At 35.2% G+C, this 15,733-nt stretch overlaps 1 protein-coding gene across 2 annotated transcripts in view; it reads right to left on the minus strand.

Moving 5' to 3' along the window:
• Positions 1-530: 530 nt before the first annotated feature.
• Positions 531-15,733, minus strand: part of LOC108971583 (LIM/homeobox protein Awh) — a 43,860-nt gene continuing 28,657 nt past the window's right edge. Inside the window, exons 2-6 of one of the 2 annotated variants that reach the window (XM_018937753.1) lie at positions 12,706-12,887; positions 8,605-8,822; positions 4,787-5,008; positions 3,234-3,359; positions 531-2,136 (exon numbers count right to left, since the gene is read on the minus strand). In XM_018937753.1, coding sequence (XP_018793298.1) covers positions 2,075-2,136; positions 3,234-3,359; positions 4,787-5,008; positions 8,605-8,822; positions 12,706-12,887 — 810 coding nt within the window. In that variant the 3' untranslated portion in view covers positions 531-2,074. Of the gene's footprint in view, positions 2,137-3,233; positions 3,360-4,774; positions 5,009-8,604; positions 8,823-12,705; positions 12,888-15,733 lie in introns of both variants that reach the window. The other variant, XM_018937752.1, reaches the window with a different exon arrangement.

Here is a 15,733-nt window from a genome sequence, read left to right on the forward strand (position 1 = left end):
AGGCACAATTTGTGTCGCTTGATTTCGTGTTTATTCATCCGCATATATTCACTGCCCCATGATTTATGTAATGGAAAGTGAAAACAAAAAACAGATGGAATTTAAAGTTGTGTTATATGGAGAGTAGGCGTTGTTATATGTCAGGATAGTGTTATGTGAATTTGGTTTAAATTGGTTGAGTAGGTCAGGAGATATATTAGTTCAGTTAAATGTCGGCAGTGTCGCGCCCATCGTCCATTGTTAACCCCGACATATATGTGAAATTAAATGCCTCTGAAGTATTTATTTATTGATTTATCGCCCTCTTAAAAGAGTTAGTAATATGAAGCAAACAGTAGCTACAACACCAAAAGTATAGTGCCTAGGTGCCTCTACCTCTCACATTTGACAGCTTGAGGTTATGCCGGATTTGAGATTAATACCAACAACAAAACCTAGAATAATCCACGAAAAAATATATCTTTATAAATTAATGAAATCACATGTGTTAAATTTTTCTTTTAAAAATTCTTTTAATATTTTTTCTGTATTTAATTTCATATTTTATAATTTGTGTTAACTAGCTGTTAGATTCCTTATAATTTGTTTAGTTTTAATATTGGCAAGTATACTCAATTTACAATTTATGCTTCTTTTTTACATTTCTGTAATTTAGTTCCACTGCAAGAAATATAAGTTAGAGTGTATATTTATTTGTTTACAAATTTAAAAAACAAGAAATAAACAATAACAATTCCTAATAATACAATATAAGCAATTAACATACACGTCTAAGTAAGTAGAGTATGTATGTATGTACATTAAATATTTTACAATAGCTTAAGTTATATTTCAGAAAGGCGATACAAAGCTTCAATACATTCAAACGTACAAGAGTAGGATGTGTGAGTCAAAGTGATTATGCATAAGGTACATACACAGATTTAATACATACACATACATAAATAAATGTAAAACATTTTATTGAGGAAATATTGATTTCTTTTTATTAACTAATATTAGGCGTTTTAACTAATACTAGCTCAAATTTATATACAAACCTAAACGTACGCCGGTGATAATTGTGTTTGTGTGTGTGAATATTTTTTTAAATTTTTTTATGATTTTTTTCAGGTGCAAACGAGGTCTTATATACAGGACTTTAGTTATTAATATGTACATATGCAATTCTATATACTTGTATGTGTTTACTCTTTGTTGGCTTGTTTGTTTTGCTAAACTTAACAGTTATAATTGATTTAAAGTAAATGCTAGTGAAATCTTAAATTACAATTAAGGAATGTTAGAGTTAATGCAAGTTAACTTTTTTACATGGAAATGACAACGCTGCGCCGGCGCGAGTATGCGAGTATACACTGGCACGCTTTGAGCGTGCACGCAGCGCCGACAGGAGTGGCCTTCAATTGAACTTGTTTCGTCACAATAATTACTAGTTTTATCTTTTTGATTTATAAATATTTAGTGTTTTTGCTAAGCCTAAAGTTAGTATTGATTTGCGTTGCTCTTCAAGGTTGACATTCACGATTTTTGAATTTTCGAAACTAATGTGAAATTGTATTTAAATATTTTTTGTCCCAAGTGTTGACTATTTTAAATACATTTTTTGCACCAAATTTGAATTTTAATAAATGTGAATTTTTTATTATAGTGAAAAAGTCCAAACTCATTTACTGCTAGTTTCGAAAAAATAATGAAATATATTCACGTTTAATACTGGCCGCTGGGCAGAAGAGCTGCTTGGCGTAGATTTTTGCTGTTTGTTCGCCATTTGCTTTTATCCATTTTTTTGGACGTTTTTCGATTGCCGCATTTAATTTGTTTGCAATAACATTTTGTTTTCATAATTTTGACTAGGTTGGGACGTTTTTAGATTTTTATATGTATAACTGGGTTTAACTTTTCGAATATTTGTGCCTTTGTACACAAAACTCGGATGAAATGTGATTTCCTAAGTTCGCACTTAAGTGTATGTTTGAGCGCATGTGTAGGTGTGTAACTTTATCTCCGATGCCACCAATAGTTTAGAACATATGTATGGTATATGTCTCCTTTAATGGTGGTTCAAATGCTCCAGTCACACTTCACTTTGCATGCAATGCACACTCGAGTCCTGCGAAAGTTCATCCATGGACGATTCTAAAATGAGAGTTGAAAATAAAAGAAGTGGGTTATAAGCAAAGTTAATGTAAAATGTAACGTATAGAAAATTTGTACTACTTCTGAAACTTTACAACAATTGTTAAAGTTAAATTTTTTCATCGAATTCGATGTTATTGAAAAGTTATTATATTTCGATTCTTTACTAAATGAAAGACATAAATCAAAAACATCAAAAGCCGGAAATACTTCAATTTATTCATTTTATGCAGACTAATGGCAAATAAATTAAATAATCCACTAACCAGGGTTCAATTTATAGCTTTATGATATTAGCGGTATTCAGACCAGCTTTGTTAATTCGTTAGTCGTTGCTCGGTAGTTATTTACATGGGTTTTGTTTTTGTAAAATTAACAGATCATTGTTTTACCGAGTAACGAAGTACCAGACTGCCAAACAGGATCGTTTTTTCGTTACTTGGTAACATCACTGAGCTGCTTTGTTTGCGTTGTTGCCTCAAAAGTGAACTTAATTCATTGCGAAAACATACATTTGCTGTCTACTACAAATTAGTTCTGACAAATTTTTCAAAAGTAAGTACTTAATAGAATATAATTGAATCAGCCGAAACAAAATTTACACCCACTACTGATGTACAGCAAAACGTATGTTCACAGTTAAGTGTTTTAACGAAGTATCAACTAACTACTTCGATCTGAATACCCCCATTGTAATACAGCTGGAACAAACTTTACTTTTTTGTTCACTTCACCTAAATGTTGAAGTTATTTGAAAAAAAGTTTATACGCAAAAGTTATAGACCTGTTCATTACCTATAATATTGCCATATAACATTTCTTTATAGGAGCCGTAAATTTACTGAAAATCGAGATACACCTTTCTTAACCATTAAAATCTCGACCTTTCCCCACCTGTTTCTTTTCCCTACCACGGATCGCACGTAAACTATTTTTACCTTCTTCTTTTGTTTCCGACCGGTTTCATCCCACCATGAAATTTTTTTTTCAACAATTATCTGCCTATTCCTCTTATAGAATTATTTTTTGCAAATACATTTATATCTTAGTAATTACATTAAGATTATTATTACATTAATATTAAATTTTTGACTTACCATGCGTTGGATATAATCCCTTTGAGTTGCCGTTCAGGTGCATAGCATTCTGGGCATTATTCTGAAATGAATACGTTAACTGCAGGTTAATATGGCGGGCAAATGAGCTTCCTTCGGGTTCACGCACTGCAAATAGAAATGAAGATAAAATATAAGAAATCTGGATTTTGAAGCTTTTAATTTAAGTATATTAGTAAAGGGTAAATATTTTGAAAACAAATGCATTGCAACAATATTTCATGCAGGTGTATGTAAGTATTTAAACTATGACGCTAATAAAATATATGCTCTACAATACAACATTTTTTGTTATGAAAATAGGAGTGGTTATTGAAGTGTTTACTCTACTTGATATATATTAATAAATTGAATTATTTCGTTTCCATCATTGCATTCCTTTCTAAAATCTTAAATGTAAAGTTCTTTATAATATAAGCTTATTCTTCTGCAAGCTTAATAATCCTACTTATTACATCATTCTGTCAGCTTAGTCTATTCGCTCCCTGCTCTTTGCAGTCTCCCAGTGAGAAGGGAAATAAAATTCACCGCAGCTACCGCTACCAAGTGTCATAAGTTCCCGTGGCGCCTTAACAAGATTGCATCATTGCTCGTTTAGCCGCACCGACACCGCTGTCCACACATGATTACACTTTATGTTTATATTATATTAATTAATATTTTAAAATCGCCTAAAGGCTCCGTCGGCTTTGCATATTTTCTAATTTAAACGATAACCAAAATTACTGGCGCCGTACTTCTAGAAATAGTTAGCCAAGATTCTCGCCAAAAGTCAAGTAAAAAAAGATAGTCGTAATAGTACTAAAATGCTGTAGGAGGAATTTTATTTGTGAGTATTCTTCTTCTGTGATTATTAGTGTTCAAATGAAAACTAGGTACATTTCGACCAAATTGCAATTCAGTCAAATGGAACGGTTTTTGATTTAGCTTAGTTTTGTAAATTTGAAATTTTAACTTTTTGGATGTCAATTTAAATTTCCCTTAAATTCCAGATATAACATTTTGTTTTAGAACTTGTTGTGGTGTAAGGTGACTTTCGAAAAACTTATGTCAGAAATGTTGCAAAAATAAGCTGCAATAATGATTCTGAGAATGTGTAGTTAACAAATGGTTTATATTCTTCAGTTAATGCACAAATGTTATGGAGCTAAGGAAAGTCTTAATAATGAATGACTTATTTCCAACAATTGTACATCATTTCCTAATCTAAAGAGATAAAGTTAATTCCATATAATACATATACACTATATCCTTCATATTTCATATGCAAAAACATATTTCTGGCTTAAAAGGAAAGTTGGGCAACTAACTACTCTTAAAACTCTTGAACTGTGTCATTTCTACTGCTGGGCCTACTTCACTTATGTGGTGTCAACGCTTAAGTCGGCTATTAGCCATTTCTAAGGTAAGTACCAACCATAGCCAAAAGAAACAGGCATACAGGTACATGCAAATGCACACCTTAGGATTACTTTTACTAAACAACAACTACGACTACGACTACAACTACAACAACTACTTACTTTTATTCTTACCAGCATGAATGTGTTTTTTCTGTCGCGCTCGCGAATTCTGAAACCAAACTTGCGTCACACGCTTACTGAGACCGGTTACCGAGGCGATGCGCTCCAAATCCTGTCCATCCGGATTACTGTCGATCTGAAAGTTGGCCTGCAGCACCTGCAGTTGCTCCTCGGTGAAGGTGGTGCGTACACGTTTCGTTTTACTTTTATGATAGCCATCACCATCACAGCCGTCTAATGCGTTGAATGGGTGATGCAACAAAAATTGTGTTGTTATTATTGTTGTTGATGTGCGTGCGTGTGTAGATTGAAGCGCCAGCGCCAATATAATCAAGTTAATCGATAGAGATATCAGCGAGAGCAACATCGCCAGCATCGTTATTAGTATTGTAGAATGCCCGAAAATGCGGTGACAGAGTGCAGATTAACGGTAAAAGAAATAAATGGTAAAGAGGAATTGTTATTAGTGCGATTCGATGATTGCAAATATTCGAAGAATTCAAATAAAAAATATTTTTTGTGTTCTTGTTATTACATACTAGGTTTTTACTGAAATTTGACCAGCCTTGGAATTCTATGAAGATTGTTTGTACAAATAAATGGTATTGGTGGCGCCATGTTAACATGTTTTTGGAAGATGGAAAATTTAACTTGATTATGCAGAAGTACACAAATGAGACGAAAATGTTTTAGAATTTGACACAAATACGGCCATGTCTTGACATTCTTATGAAGATCTCTTCGGACAATGACCTTAACCAGATTACATTATAAAACAGGCATGAGGAATACCACTGATGCAATATAATCAGAACTGACTCGGACTCGTCCATTCAAAGCGAGCACGCAAACCTAGTCGATACACATTTTTTTATAGATTCGTATCATAAGTATTTGATTGAAGTCGTGAAGTCACCGAAAACTTGCTTCACATGTCGATCGACGTCGATTAAGAGAGCGTCATTAACTATAACATCGAAAAGTGAAAGAATAGTGTTGGAAAATCAGCGTATTAACATTACAGAAACAACAGAGGATCACATTATTATTATTTTTTTTTTTTGATTGGCTCAATACATTTCAGTTAATGTTTTGGGTTTGAAATGTAACAATGCCAGACTCGCGCTTAGAAGTTGCAAATGAGATGCTTCACAACATAGCTGAGAACCATAAATGCATCAAACTGCTCATTACTGATGATGAGGTGTGGGTTGCTAAATATGGGTTGGAAACTGTTCAACAGTGTAATGAATTGGCTCTCCAATAATGAGCCGAAAAAGGAAAACAAAATGAAGGCACTAAAGGCCATCCCAGCCGAGACTTATTAAGTTTAAGTATATGGAAAAAGTGAGGTTTATTTAAAGCCGATAATAAGGCTTTGTAACTTTGAAAATATTGCCAGTCCGGTCAAATTTGATCACATAGCATATTTGGCATCCTTTTTTCCCAATAATTAAATAGTCCAATTTAGCTCTTACTCCAAATGTCATATCTTATATCCTTCTAGGAGATATTATTTTAATTCTATGCCAATATCAGCTGAAACTATAGATAGAGTTTAGGAATGGGAAGATTAATTTGACAATTGGTAATACGCAATAGAACTTTTTTTTGTTTAATTCTGACTTAAAATGCATAGCTTTATAGTGTTCTAACACTTTAGCTTCTACTCTTCAAAGCTACTAAAGACTTAAAGTCTCTACAGAGAACCATTTAAAAGTGTATTTAAGCACTCCAGTTGCCGTAGGGCATTTAAGGACACCATGCGTTGCACGTTGCAGAGTTTAAAACGAAAATGATTGCACACACCAGCAAAATGACAAAGTGCAATAGAAGCAAATGCCATAAAACTGGCACTTTTAAGCTTTTGTAGGCCTCACCGTTGGCCCGCATTGCAAACAAATATGATAACACGAGTGACTAAGTATATGGCAGAGGATACTAATCTGCTGCGCTATTAAGTAATGTGTGTATTAGAAGGCCCCACCACATGCATACATATATACACACTAGGACTTGGGGTTGAGCAAACTGTAGACAAAGTTGACACAAACGGTTGTAGCCTTCAAAATGCGCACACACATGTATTTATGCATATATTCTCGGGTATGTACATACATATGTATATTTGTGACAATATTGTTTTTTGAGTGTTTTAGTTGCTTTTTTTTTGCCTGCTGAAAGCCATGCGATCGCATGCGTTTTAGGGCTTAAAAGTGAGCGGCACACAAACGCAAAAGTGGCTGTGCAAAGCTGCCAGCTTGTGGGAGTTGCATAAACACCGAGAGTGTAGCGCTGCCCCTCTGTGGACCACAGCAAAAACCACGGCTACCGGCGCATGCATATTCCATAGCAGACATGTTAATGCTGGAGCTCATAAAACAAATGAATACGTGGGTGTGAACACGTGTGTGTAGATGTGTATGTATATACTTGGATGTCAACGTTTTCAACCGTTAGCTTGTTTGTGACGTCACATTTGACATGCGTTGTTTTGACATGGTTCTTATTAGTCAAACGTGGCGGCCAACGAGTGCAGAAGCCAGCAAATAAACAAACGCACTGACACACAGCACATGCACGAACACATACGAGTACATACATATTTTGGCCATATTTTGCTTCCAAGCCGCATGTATGTGCGTATAAAAGTGTGTGGCGCGCAGTCAGCGAGGCAATTCTTCTTGCCAGGGATGCCAGCTGCCATGTTGCCATCCTAAATATACGGACGTGTCTGAAATGTGCAACTGTTTTGCATGCCACAGCCGACGTCACCCACCCAGGCGGTCTAAATACTCAACTGCAGTTCGGTCTATTTTTTTCTTTGTGATGGTAGTGGCTTTTCTAGGCATTCAAACCGAATTCGCCACGGCTAGGTTTTGAGCTTTTCGAATTGTTTTGTTGGTGTTTCATATTTTGTTCTAGGGTGTCTGCACTTTTGTCATTGTTACAATAAGTCGGTCTCAATAATCGTTGCATGAATTACTGTCTACTTTGGCAAGTGGTGCAAGTCGTGTCGGAGCTTACCGCTTTCTAAGCCTTAAAGTGAGCGCGCACTTGTGTGACAATAATGCCGATTATGCCGTGGAACTATTTTAGCTGAACATTTACTGGCTTAAAATACATTTTAAAGATGCTATAAATACTTTAGTCTAGCATAGGTGTTTCTTCATGAAGAACATCGGTAATCCTTACCATTTTTTGAGTATCTAATTAATCATTACTATTCTTCAAATTGTATTATCAAATGTTATAAGATTGAAAAGAGTTTGTGAAGTATATTCAGTTCTTCAGTGACTAGCCAAAGTCAGACGAAAGACTGGGATGTTGACAGAAGACTTTCTTAAAACCAATTTGACCTCAATATGAACTATTTTATAATGTTTACTTAATTATAGAAAGCTGAAGCTTTACTTACGGATTTCTGTGAATTACAAAAATATATAAATTTTTTTAAATATATTGAATGTACTTATATTTGAGAAAGTTCACCGGAAATTTGAAATTGATCTGACATATTTTCGAAGATTTGGACGTACTTGTAAGAATTTTTCCCACAAAAAACGCCTTATGGTTGGAAAGCCGCCTTATTGTCAGAAATCAAAATTATGGACTAGCCATCATAACTTGCATTCATCTTTATAAAAATATTTTTTTTTTTTTTGAATTTTAGATCATCTTCAGCAATCTCGATGGATTTTTGATTATAATAATACAAGTTTTCCGAGTATTCGAATACCAAATTAATCCAACTAATATAATTAATTAGACCAACCGAAATGAACATCAAAACTAGCTTTTCCAATAATTCTGCAAGTGGTCGCACTTACCGTCACTTGATGTGGTGCCACCTTCTACCGTTTCCAGGTAATGCGCCTTACACAGCACCCGATCGTCTATCAGAGCAAATTGTTCGCCGGTAGAAAGTTGTCGTCCGCACTGATCGCACGCAAAACACGCCAAGTGGAAGACGAGGTCCCGTGCGCGACGCACCCAATCCGTCGCCGAGATGCCACGACAACACTTTGAGCATTTTGCGCCGAAACGTCTGAAATTAAAGAAATGAAAGAAAAAATAAATATAGATATGTAGGAGTACAAATAAAATGCTAGTGACACAGTAAAACTATTTTAGGTGGAACCTAATTTGAGGCATTAAGACGCGGATTAAATTCAATGCACGCCATTAAGTGCTTTTGGTGTAAAAGTTAAAGTGTTTAAGCAGCAACGTAAAGCGCAAGTGGCTGTGCATTTGTATAACAGCAGTTATGTATATGTGTAGGTGTGCCGCATTTGAGATTCAGCAAATCCTGTCGCAGCATTCAAATCAGGCTGACTGATGCGCAAAGTGCGCGCACTTGTCACCGGAAGTAGCATGAGTGAGTGCGCTGGATTGTGCCTTTGTGTGTGTGTGTGTGTGTGCATAAGCCTGTGTCTGTATTGACATTTTGGCTTACAACACGCACACTCACACACGCGTTTTTATTTTCATCGCAGTTCGCCTCGTCACACTTCTTCAATTGACACTTTTCGAAATGAGTCTGCAGTTTGCAACGCGCCGATCCGGATTCGGCAGCGCACACCTCGCCTGCCAGATACACGCGAAGGTGCGTGTGTGTGCGCTCAATCGCTTTGGCGACATCTGCATCAATGACTCGATTGTGTATCTTACAGATAAAAGTTGAGAAAAAGAAACTAAAATTAAAGCAACAATATTTATGCTGTGTTATTCTTAGTTGGTCGCTTGTTTGGTGCGACTGGCACGTTTGTGTAACAACAACAACAACAACTAAAGCAACACGATCGATATCAGCAATGCGAATGACAACAACAATCAACTTAAAATTCTTAGCTTGGAAAATAAATATTTTTACAACCGCATCAGTCATTTTCGTTTCATCTCTTTCAACACACAACAACAACAAGCATGCACTGCTTTGAGCATTGCCTTCCTGCCTTGGCCCAGCAGTCAATTCTGCCACGTATTTATCTTTACACATACAAATAAATGTGTGTATGTGTGTGCGCGTCTGCTCGGTCGTAGCCAACAAGTCCATGGGGGCATTACTGATGTAAAGGCCGCAGCAGAGGCGCAGCCGCCGTCTTTGGGGACACCTTCCGCGACGGAAAGCAATTGTACCGACTCATGCCACTCAATGGAATTGAAAATCCAAAGTGACAGTAGATAGATAGTGTGTGAAAAAACACGAAAATAAAGTTAAATAAACATGCTTAAATAATACAAAAACAATAATAAACAAGAAAAGAAATACCCTTCACAGGTGTATTTCTATTAGTAAGTATGTGTTCAGTTTGTATGGAAGCTATATGCTATATTTATTCGTTCTGAATATTTTTTTTGGATATATTGTTACCTTAAGCAGTAATACATGCCAAATTTCGTGAAGATACCAGGTCAAATGCGAAAGTTTTCCATACAAGCCCTTGACTCCGATCGTTCGGTTTGTATAGTAGCTATGGGCTGCAGTAATCCGATCTGAACAGTTTCTTCTGATATTACATTATTTCTATAAACAGTAACTCATACCAAATTTCGAGAAGGTATGTATATCGTCAAATGAGAAAGCATTTGATTCCGATCGTTCGGTTTGTATGGCCGCTATATGTCATAGTGGTCCGATATCGGCAGTTCCGATAAATGAGCAGCTTATTGAAAAGAAAATGTCGTTTGCAAAATTCAAAACGATGTCTTAGAAACTGAGGGACTAGTTCGTATATATACAGAGAGACGGACAGACAGACAGACGGACATGGCTAAATCGACACAACTCGATATATTGGTCATTTATATATGTATATGCTTTATAGGGTCTCCGGAACTTCCTTCTTGGTGTTAAAAACTTAATATACCCTGTTCAGGGTATAACAAGCACACATAGTAGTGGAGCGAGTGGAAGGCAAATCGAAGCGAAAATCTACTTTATAAACATTACTAGCTTTGCATTTAATATTATTTTGTTTTTGTTGCCTTTACGCTTACACACACAAACGCATGCGTGTACCTACATATGCACATATGTATGTAGTTTACCGTGTTTATTTTATTTCTTTGCGTTTTCATGTTTGAACTTTTTTATTTATTTTTCAGCTTAAAGTGTTGAATCAAATGCTCTTAGCTGCCTTACATTTAAAAGTTTAGAAAATATTTTCATATCATACTTTTGACTTCGTTTATATTTTGGGAGTGTGGGAAAATATTTATTCGACACCTGAATATATGGTTTCCATTATAGGTGACATAAATACAAATGTATACAAATATTCCAAACAATGACAATTATTGAATGCTATCTTTTTTGTAGTTGTTGTTTCTTATAAATTTGTCCAGCCAGTTATGAAAACAGATACCAATTGAAGCATAAATATGGCGAGCTGAAGTGAAATTTTACCGAAAGCTTAACAACAAAAAAAAAACAAATCCAAAACAGAAATTTAACTTTCGAAATCTTGATATCACGAAAATTGTACAATTAAAATGTTTGAGAAAATAGTTGTACAATTATACATGATCGTTTTTAAGTCTAAGTTCACAACAAGGATTTTTAAACATTCTTTAATCGGGCAAATGGAAATTTTTTACAAATTTCTTTTCTAGTAAAAAAATATCTTTAGTTTTCCATGTAATTGAAGGTTTTATAGAGTACAATTAAAATGATCCCATTGGGGTCAAATATTTGTTCAAAAAATCCAGGCTTGGCCTCCGTTTGACACGGCTCAACGCGATTCGACCCCATTCATTATCGCCAGACGTTGACTTACATAAGTGCCCCACTTTTTAATACGAGAAACCATACGTTTTAGAAATGGCCCGATTTTATTGCGATTCACAGATGGATACTCGGTTAATGAAGTTTTTTTTTTCGATTAACTCATGTTTCATCCATACGACAAGCTTCTTTTTGTATCCGGTTCGACGCGAAGATTTTCAATTGGCCTTTCGTACCATAGTATAATAAACCACGTTTTCAGCCACCTGGTTCAGGGTTCAATCAAGTCGTATGTCACGAATACTACGTCCAATATTGCCTTTGAATAGGGTATGGTTTATTGCTAAAAACTAATGACTTTAAATCACTTCATAAGAAGTAGTAAAATGTTGTTAAATCACAACTTCTTGGAGGCCATTCAAATCTCTCGAATCGAATCTTCAAACTTTTCTTGCAATGTTTGGGTTGTTGCACGTCCTGTGTGTGTTAGTTATTGTCGATCAATACCTCTCTACATTGACAGTAACGATGTCACCAGCTTCATTTCGAAAGCAGTACGGACCGATGACTCCACCAAACCAAAAACCACACAAAACAATAAAAAACCTTCAAAGACATTTTGGTGAATGTAATGGATGTTCATCGGTAATTAGCATGGTTTCTTCCACACTACTAAACTAAAGTGAGCCTCATCGGAAAAAATAATTTTCTTAAAAAACTGTTATCGTTTTCAAGTTATTCCAAGCAGAATCCGTAAGTATACGGATGCAAAGCCTTCGGGTGGAAACTCGCCATGGAACCAATGTAACTAACTAGCCTTATGTAGTAGAAGTTACTCCCTGGCTTTAAACTTTGCAAGTTGCAAGAGTATGAAATGTTCGGTTATACCCGAAAATAGATCTTCTTTGCTTGTTTTGACTATAAAATTGAATAATTTGTGAACTTTGTTCTAGTTACAGATAACGACATATTAATGTTGTCGAAATGACACTTGGAAATCATATCATCTGTGAACTAACCACAATTTTTTTCACATTATTCTTTATTATCATTGATATTCTGCCTTAATAAATTCACACACAACACAGTTACATATTATTTAGCACACACATGCAAATTCATTACATTTACATGCATACTCACTGATATCCCTACATGTTTTAAGTATGTGTTCTGCTCTCTCGCATTGCCGGTTAATACTTACTTGCCATAGTCTGCTTTACAATAGACTTGCCGTTCGCGGATGAAACACGATTGCTGTCGGTCGAGCGGGCATTGACAGATGCAACAGCGCAAACAGGTGGCATGCCACGAACAACCGCCAACCTCGAGAAAAAACCGATCCGAGATTGGCTCCCCACATGCCGCGCATGAACGCAGCTCAGTCTGTAAGGAGAATATGAAAATGTATATGTTAGTAAATTATTGAGCAGTAAAAATATAGGAAAATCTAAATTATTTGTAAATGTAGGCTCTTTAAGGAATGGGGTAGTATGTGAAAATGACATTAATCTATAATGAAGTCTCTAAATGAGAGATGTAAGTCCACCTAACAATGTGGAAAATCAGGAGAAAAGTATGTTATAACCAAAAACGATAGAAATACAGATTTAAATACGTTCTTCCCGTTACTTTTTTGAAATGCTATCGGCAGAAATAAGGTGAGGACTTTTAATACAATTACGTTTATTTAGACAAATTCGTTACACTAACAGAAACTCTATGCATAATATAAATAGAATTAACAGTTTTACAAAACAAGTAAGGAAGGGCTGTCACCGAACATTTTATACTCTCGCATGATAAAGTGATAATCGAGATTTCAGGCGTGGTTGTCAACCGATTTCACCCATTCGTACATGTCATCAGGGTGTTAAGAAAATATTATACACCGAATTTCATTGAAATCGGTCGAGTACTTCCTGAGATATAGTTTTTGGTCCATAAGTGGGCGACGCCACGCCCATTTTCAATTTTAAAAAAAAGCCTGGATGCAGCTTCCTTCTGACATTTCTTCCATAAAATTTAGTATTTCTCACGTTTTTTGTTAGTCGGTTAACGCACTTTTAGTGATTTTCAACATAGCCTTTGTATAGGAGGTGGGCGTGGTTATTATCCGATTTCTTCCATTTTTGAACTGTATATGGAAATGCCTAAAAGAAACGATTCTATACAGTTTGATTGACATAGCTATAGTAGTTTTCGAGATATGTACAAAAAAGTTAGTAGGGGTCGGGGCCACGCCCACTTTTCCAAAAAAATTACGTGTAAATATGCCTCTTCCTAATGCGATCCTTTGTGCCAAATTTCATTTTAATATCTTTATTTATGGCTTAGTTATGACATTTTATAAGTTTTCGGTTTCCGCCATTTTGTGGGCGTGGCAGTGGGCCGATTTTGCCCATCTTCGAACTTAACCTTCTTATGGAGCCAAGAAATACGTGTACCAAGTTTCATCATGATATCTCAATTTTTACTCAGGTTACAGCTTGCACGGACGGACGGACAGACAGACATCCGGATTTCAATTCTACTCGTCACCCTGATCACTTTTAGCAACTTTGTTGCGAGAGTATAAAAATGTCAAATCCACTATAAAGTAACTCCCGACTGACTGAACAACTTTTTACCATTAATTAACCAAACTCAATTCTGCTAGATCCCCTAAGTTAAGAAATACGCGAATTTTATGTTAAACATTGGTGTAGCAACTGTCATAAATTTGAGGTTTCAGCAATAGAAAAAGAGAACGAGAGAGAGCAAAGACATAAATGTATGCTATAACTGTGGAATCATTGCATATTCATTAGAACGTTGGCATTTAGCCGTCGGCAGCGTTCGTGATTTTTATGTGGCATGTGAAGTCGGCAAAGTAGTTGGTTCCTCATTTATTTGTTGTTTATGGTATGGAAGAGCTTCTTTATTAACTTCATAAAGCGTTACGAATATTTATGAAGCGACTAAGTGTTGCACAAACTTGGCTAAACAAACGAAAATGTTAATCTAGAGAAATGTAGATTTGTGCATGTAAAACCGTAATATGTCAAATATAAGTAACGCGGTTATGCGTATAATCCGAAGGTGGTAAAACGAAGAACATTAAACAATTTGCGCAAAGTAACGGTAGTTATTTGGAAAACTGAAGCATAAATCCAGCGTGTTCAATGCCTCTGTTATGCAATTATGATCGGCTAATGAATAGAATATACATATATGTATGCATATTTTAACAGTTACTCTGGCAATTCCTATACGAAAACACAAACTCAAACCTTCTCCCGTCTTTCCCATAAATTAGGGCAACAATAGGCTTTTGGCTTTAAACATTTCACTAAATTCAAATTAAAACATAAATTCAAGACTTTTTAAGTTAATTACATTTGGAAATGTTGTTGACTTCTACAAAATATAATATTTTATATTTAAAAGCTTTAGACGAATTTTGTTTTATCAACACAAATTTCAAGTAGCAAATGCAGTCGTAAATATTCAAATTTCTCGTGGGCTATAAGTTCGTGTGTATTTTTTGAGTTGTCTTTGAAATTTTCATTTAATTCTTTTTTTTTATTATTTATTTTTATTTTTTTATTTTTATTATGGGCACCTAAAGTTAATTACGATGTCTCGGCCATTAGCCAAACGGCCTTGTAAATATTTCAAATTGTGTTTTATGTGTAGCATTTTACGAATATTTTAGAACAATTTAAATTTGATAAACATTTATATGATGTATAGATAGTATTCCATGATATTAAAAAATATATTAGAATATTTCTTCCTTCATTAACTTTTTAATTAGGTTAGTTTCATTCATCTTCTAGAAAAACTGTTAAGAACCCTTGCGCTTTGACCAAAAAACTGTTAGTGACATCGATACTAAATTTCACGTCAAAATATTTATTAGTATTTGAGATAGACGTCGTTTTGTGAGGCTCTAAAAGTTAATTCTTCGATTTTTACTATAACTGATTTAGTTGAACAAAGAAGTGTGATAATGCACCACACCAACTCATACTGCATTGGTTATTCGTGATTATTTCGCCACATTTTCAGCTAATACCGTGCCGCAACCACCGCATTCGTCTGATTTACCTTCGTCTAACTTCTGGCTATTCAGCAAATTCACGAAGACTCCGAGAACACCGTTTTGACTCAATTGAGAATATAAAAGCTGAATCGAAGAAGGCTCTGATGACCATCACGACGGAGGATTTTTCCAAGTGATATGGAGA

This window comes from Bactrocera latifrons, unplaced genomic scaffold (genome assembly GCF_001853355.1).
Source record: "Bactrocera latifrons isolate USDA-ARS-PBARC rearing strain unplaced genomic scaffold, ASM185335v1 scaffold_35, whole genome shotgun sequence".
Lineage (NCBI taxonomy): Eukaryota > Metazoa > Arthropoda > Insecta > Diptera > Tephritidae > Bactrocera > Bactrocera latifrons.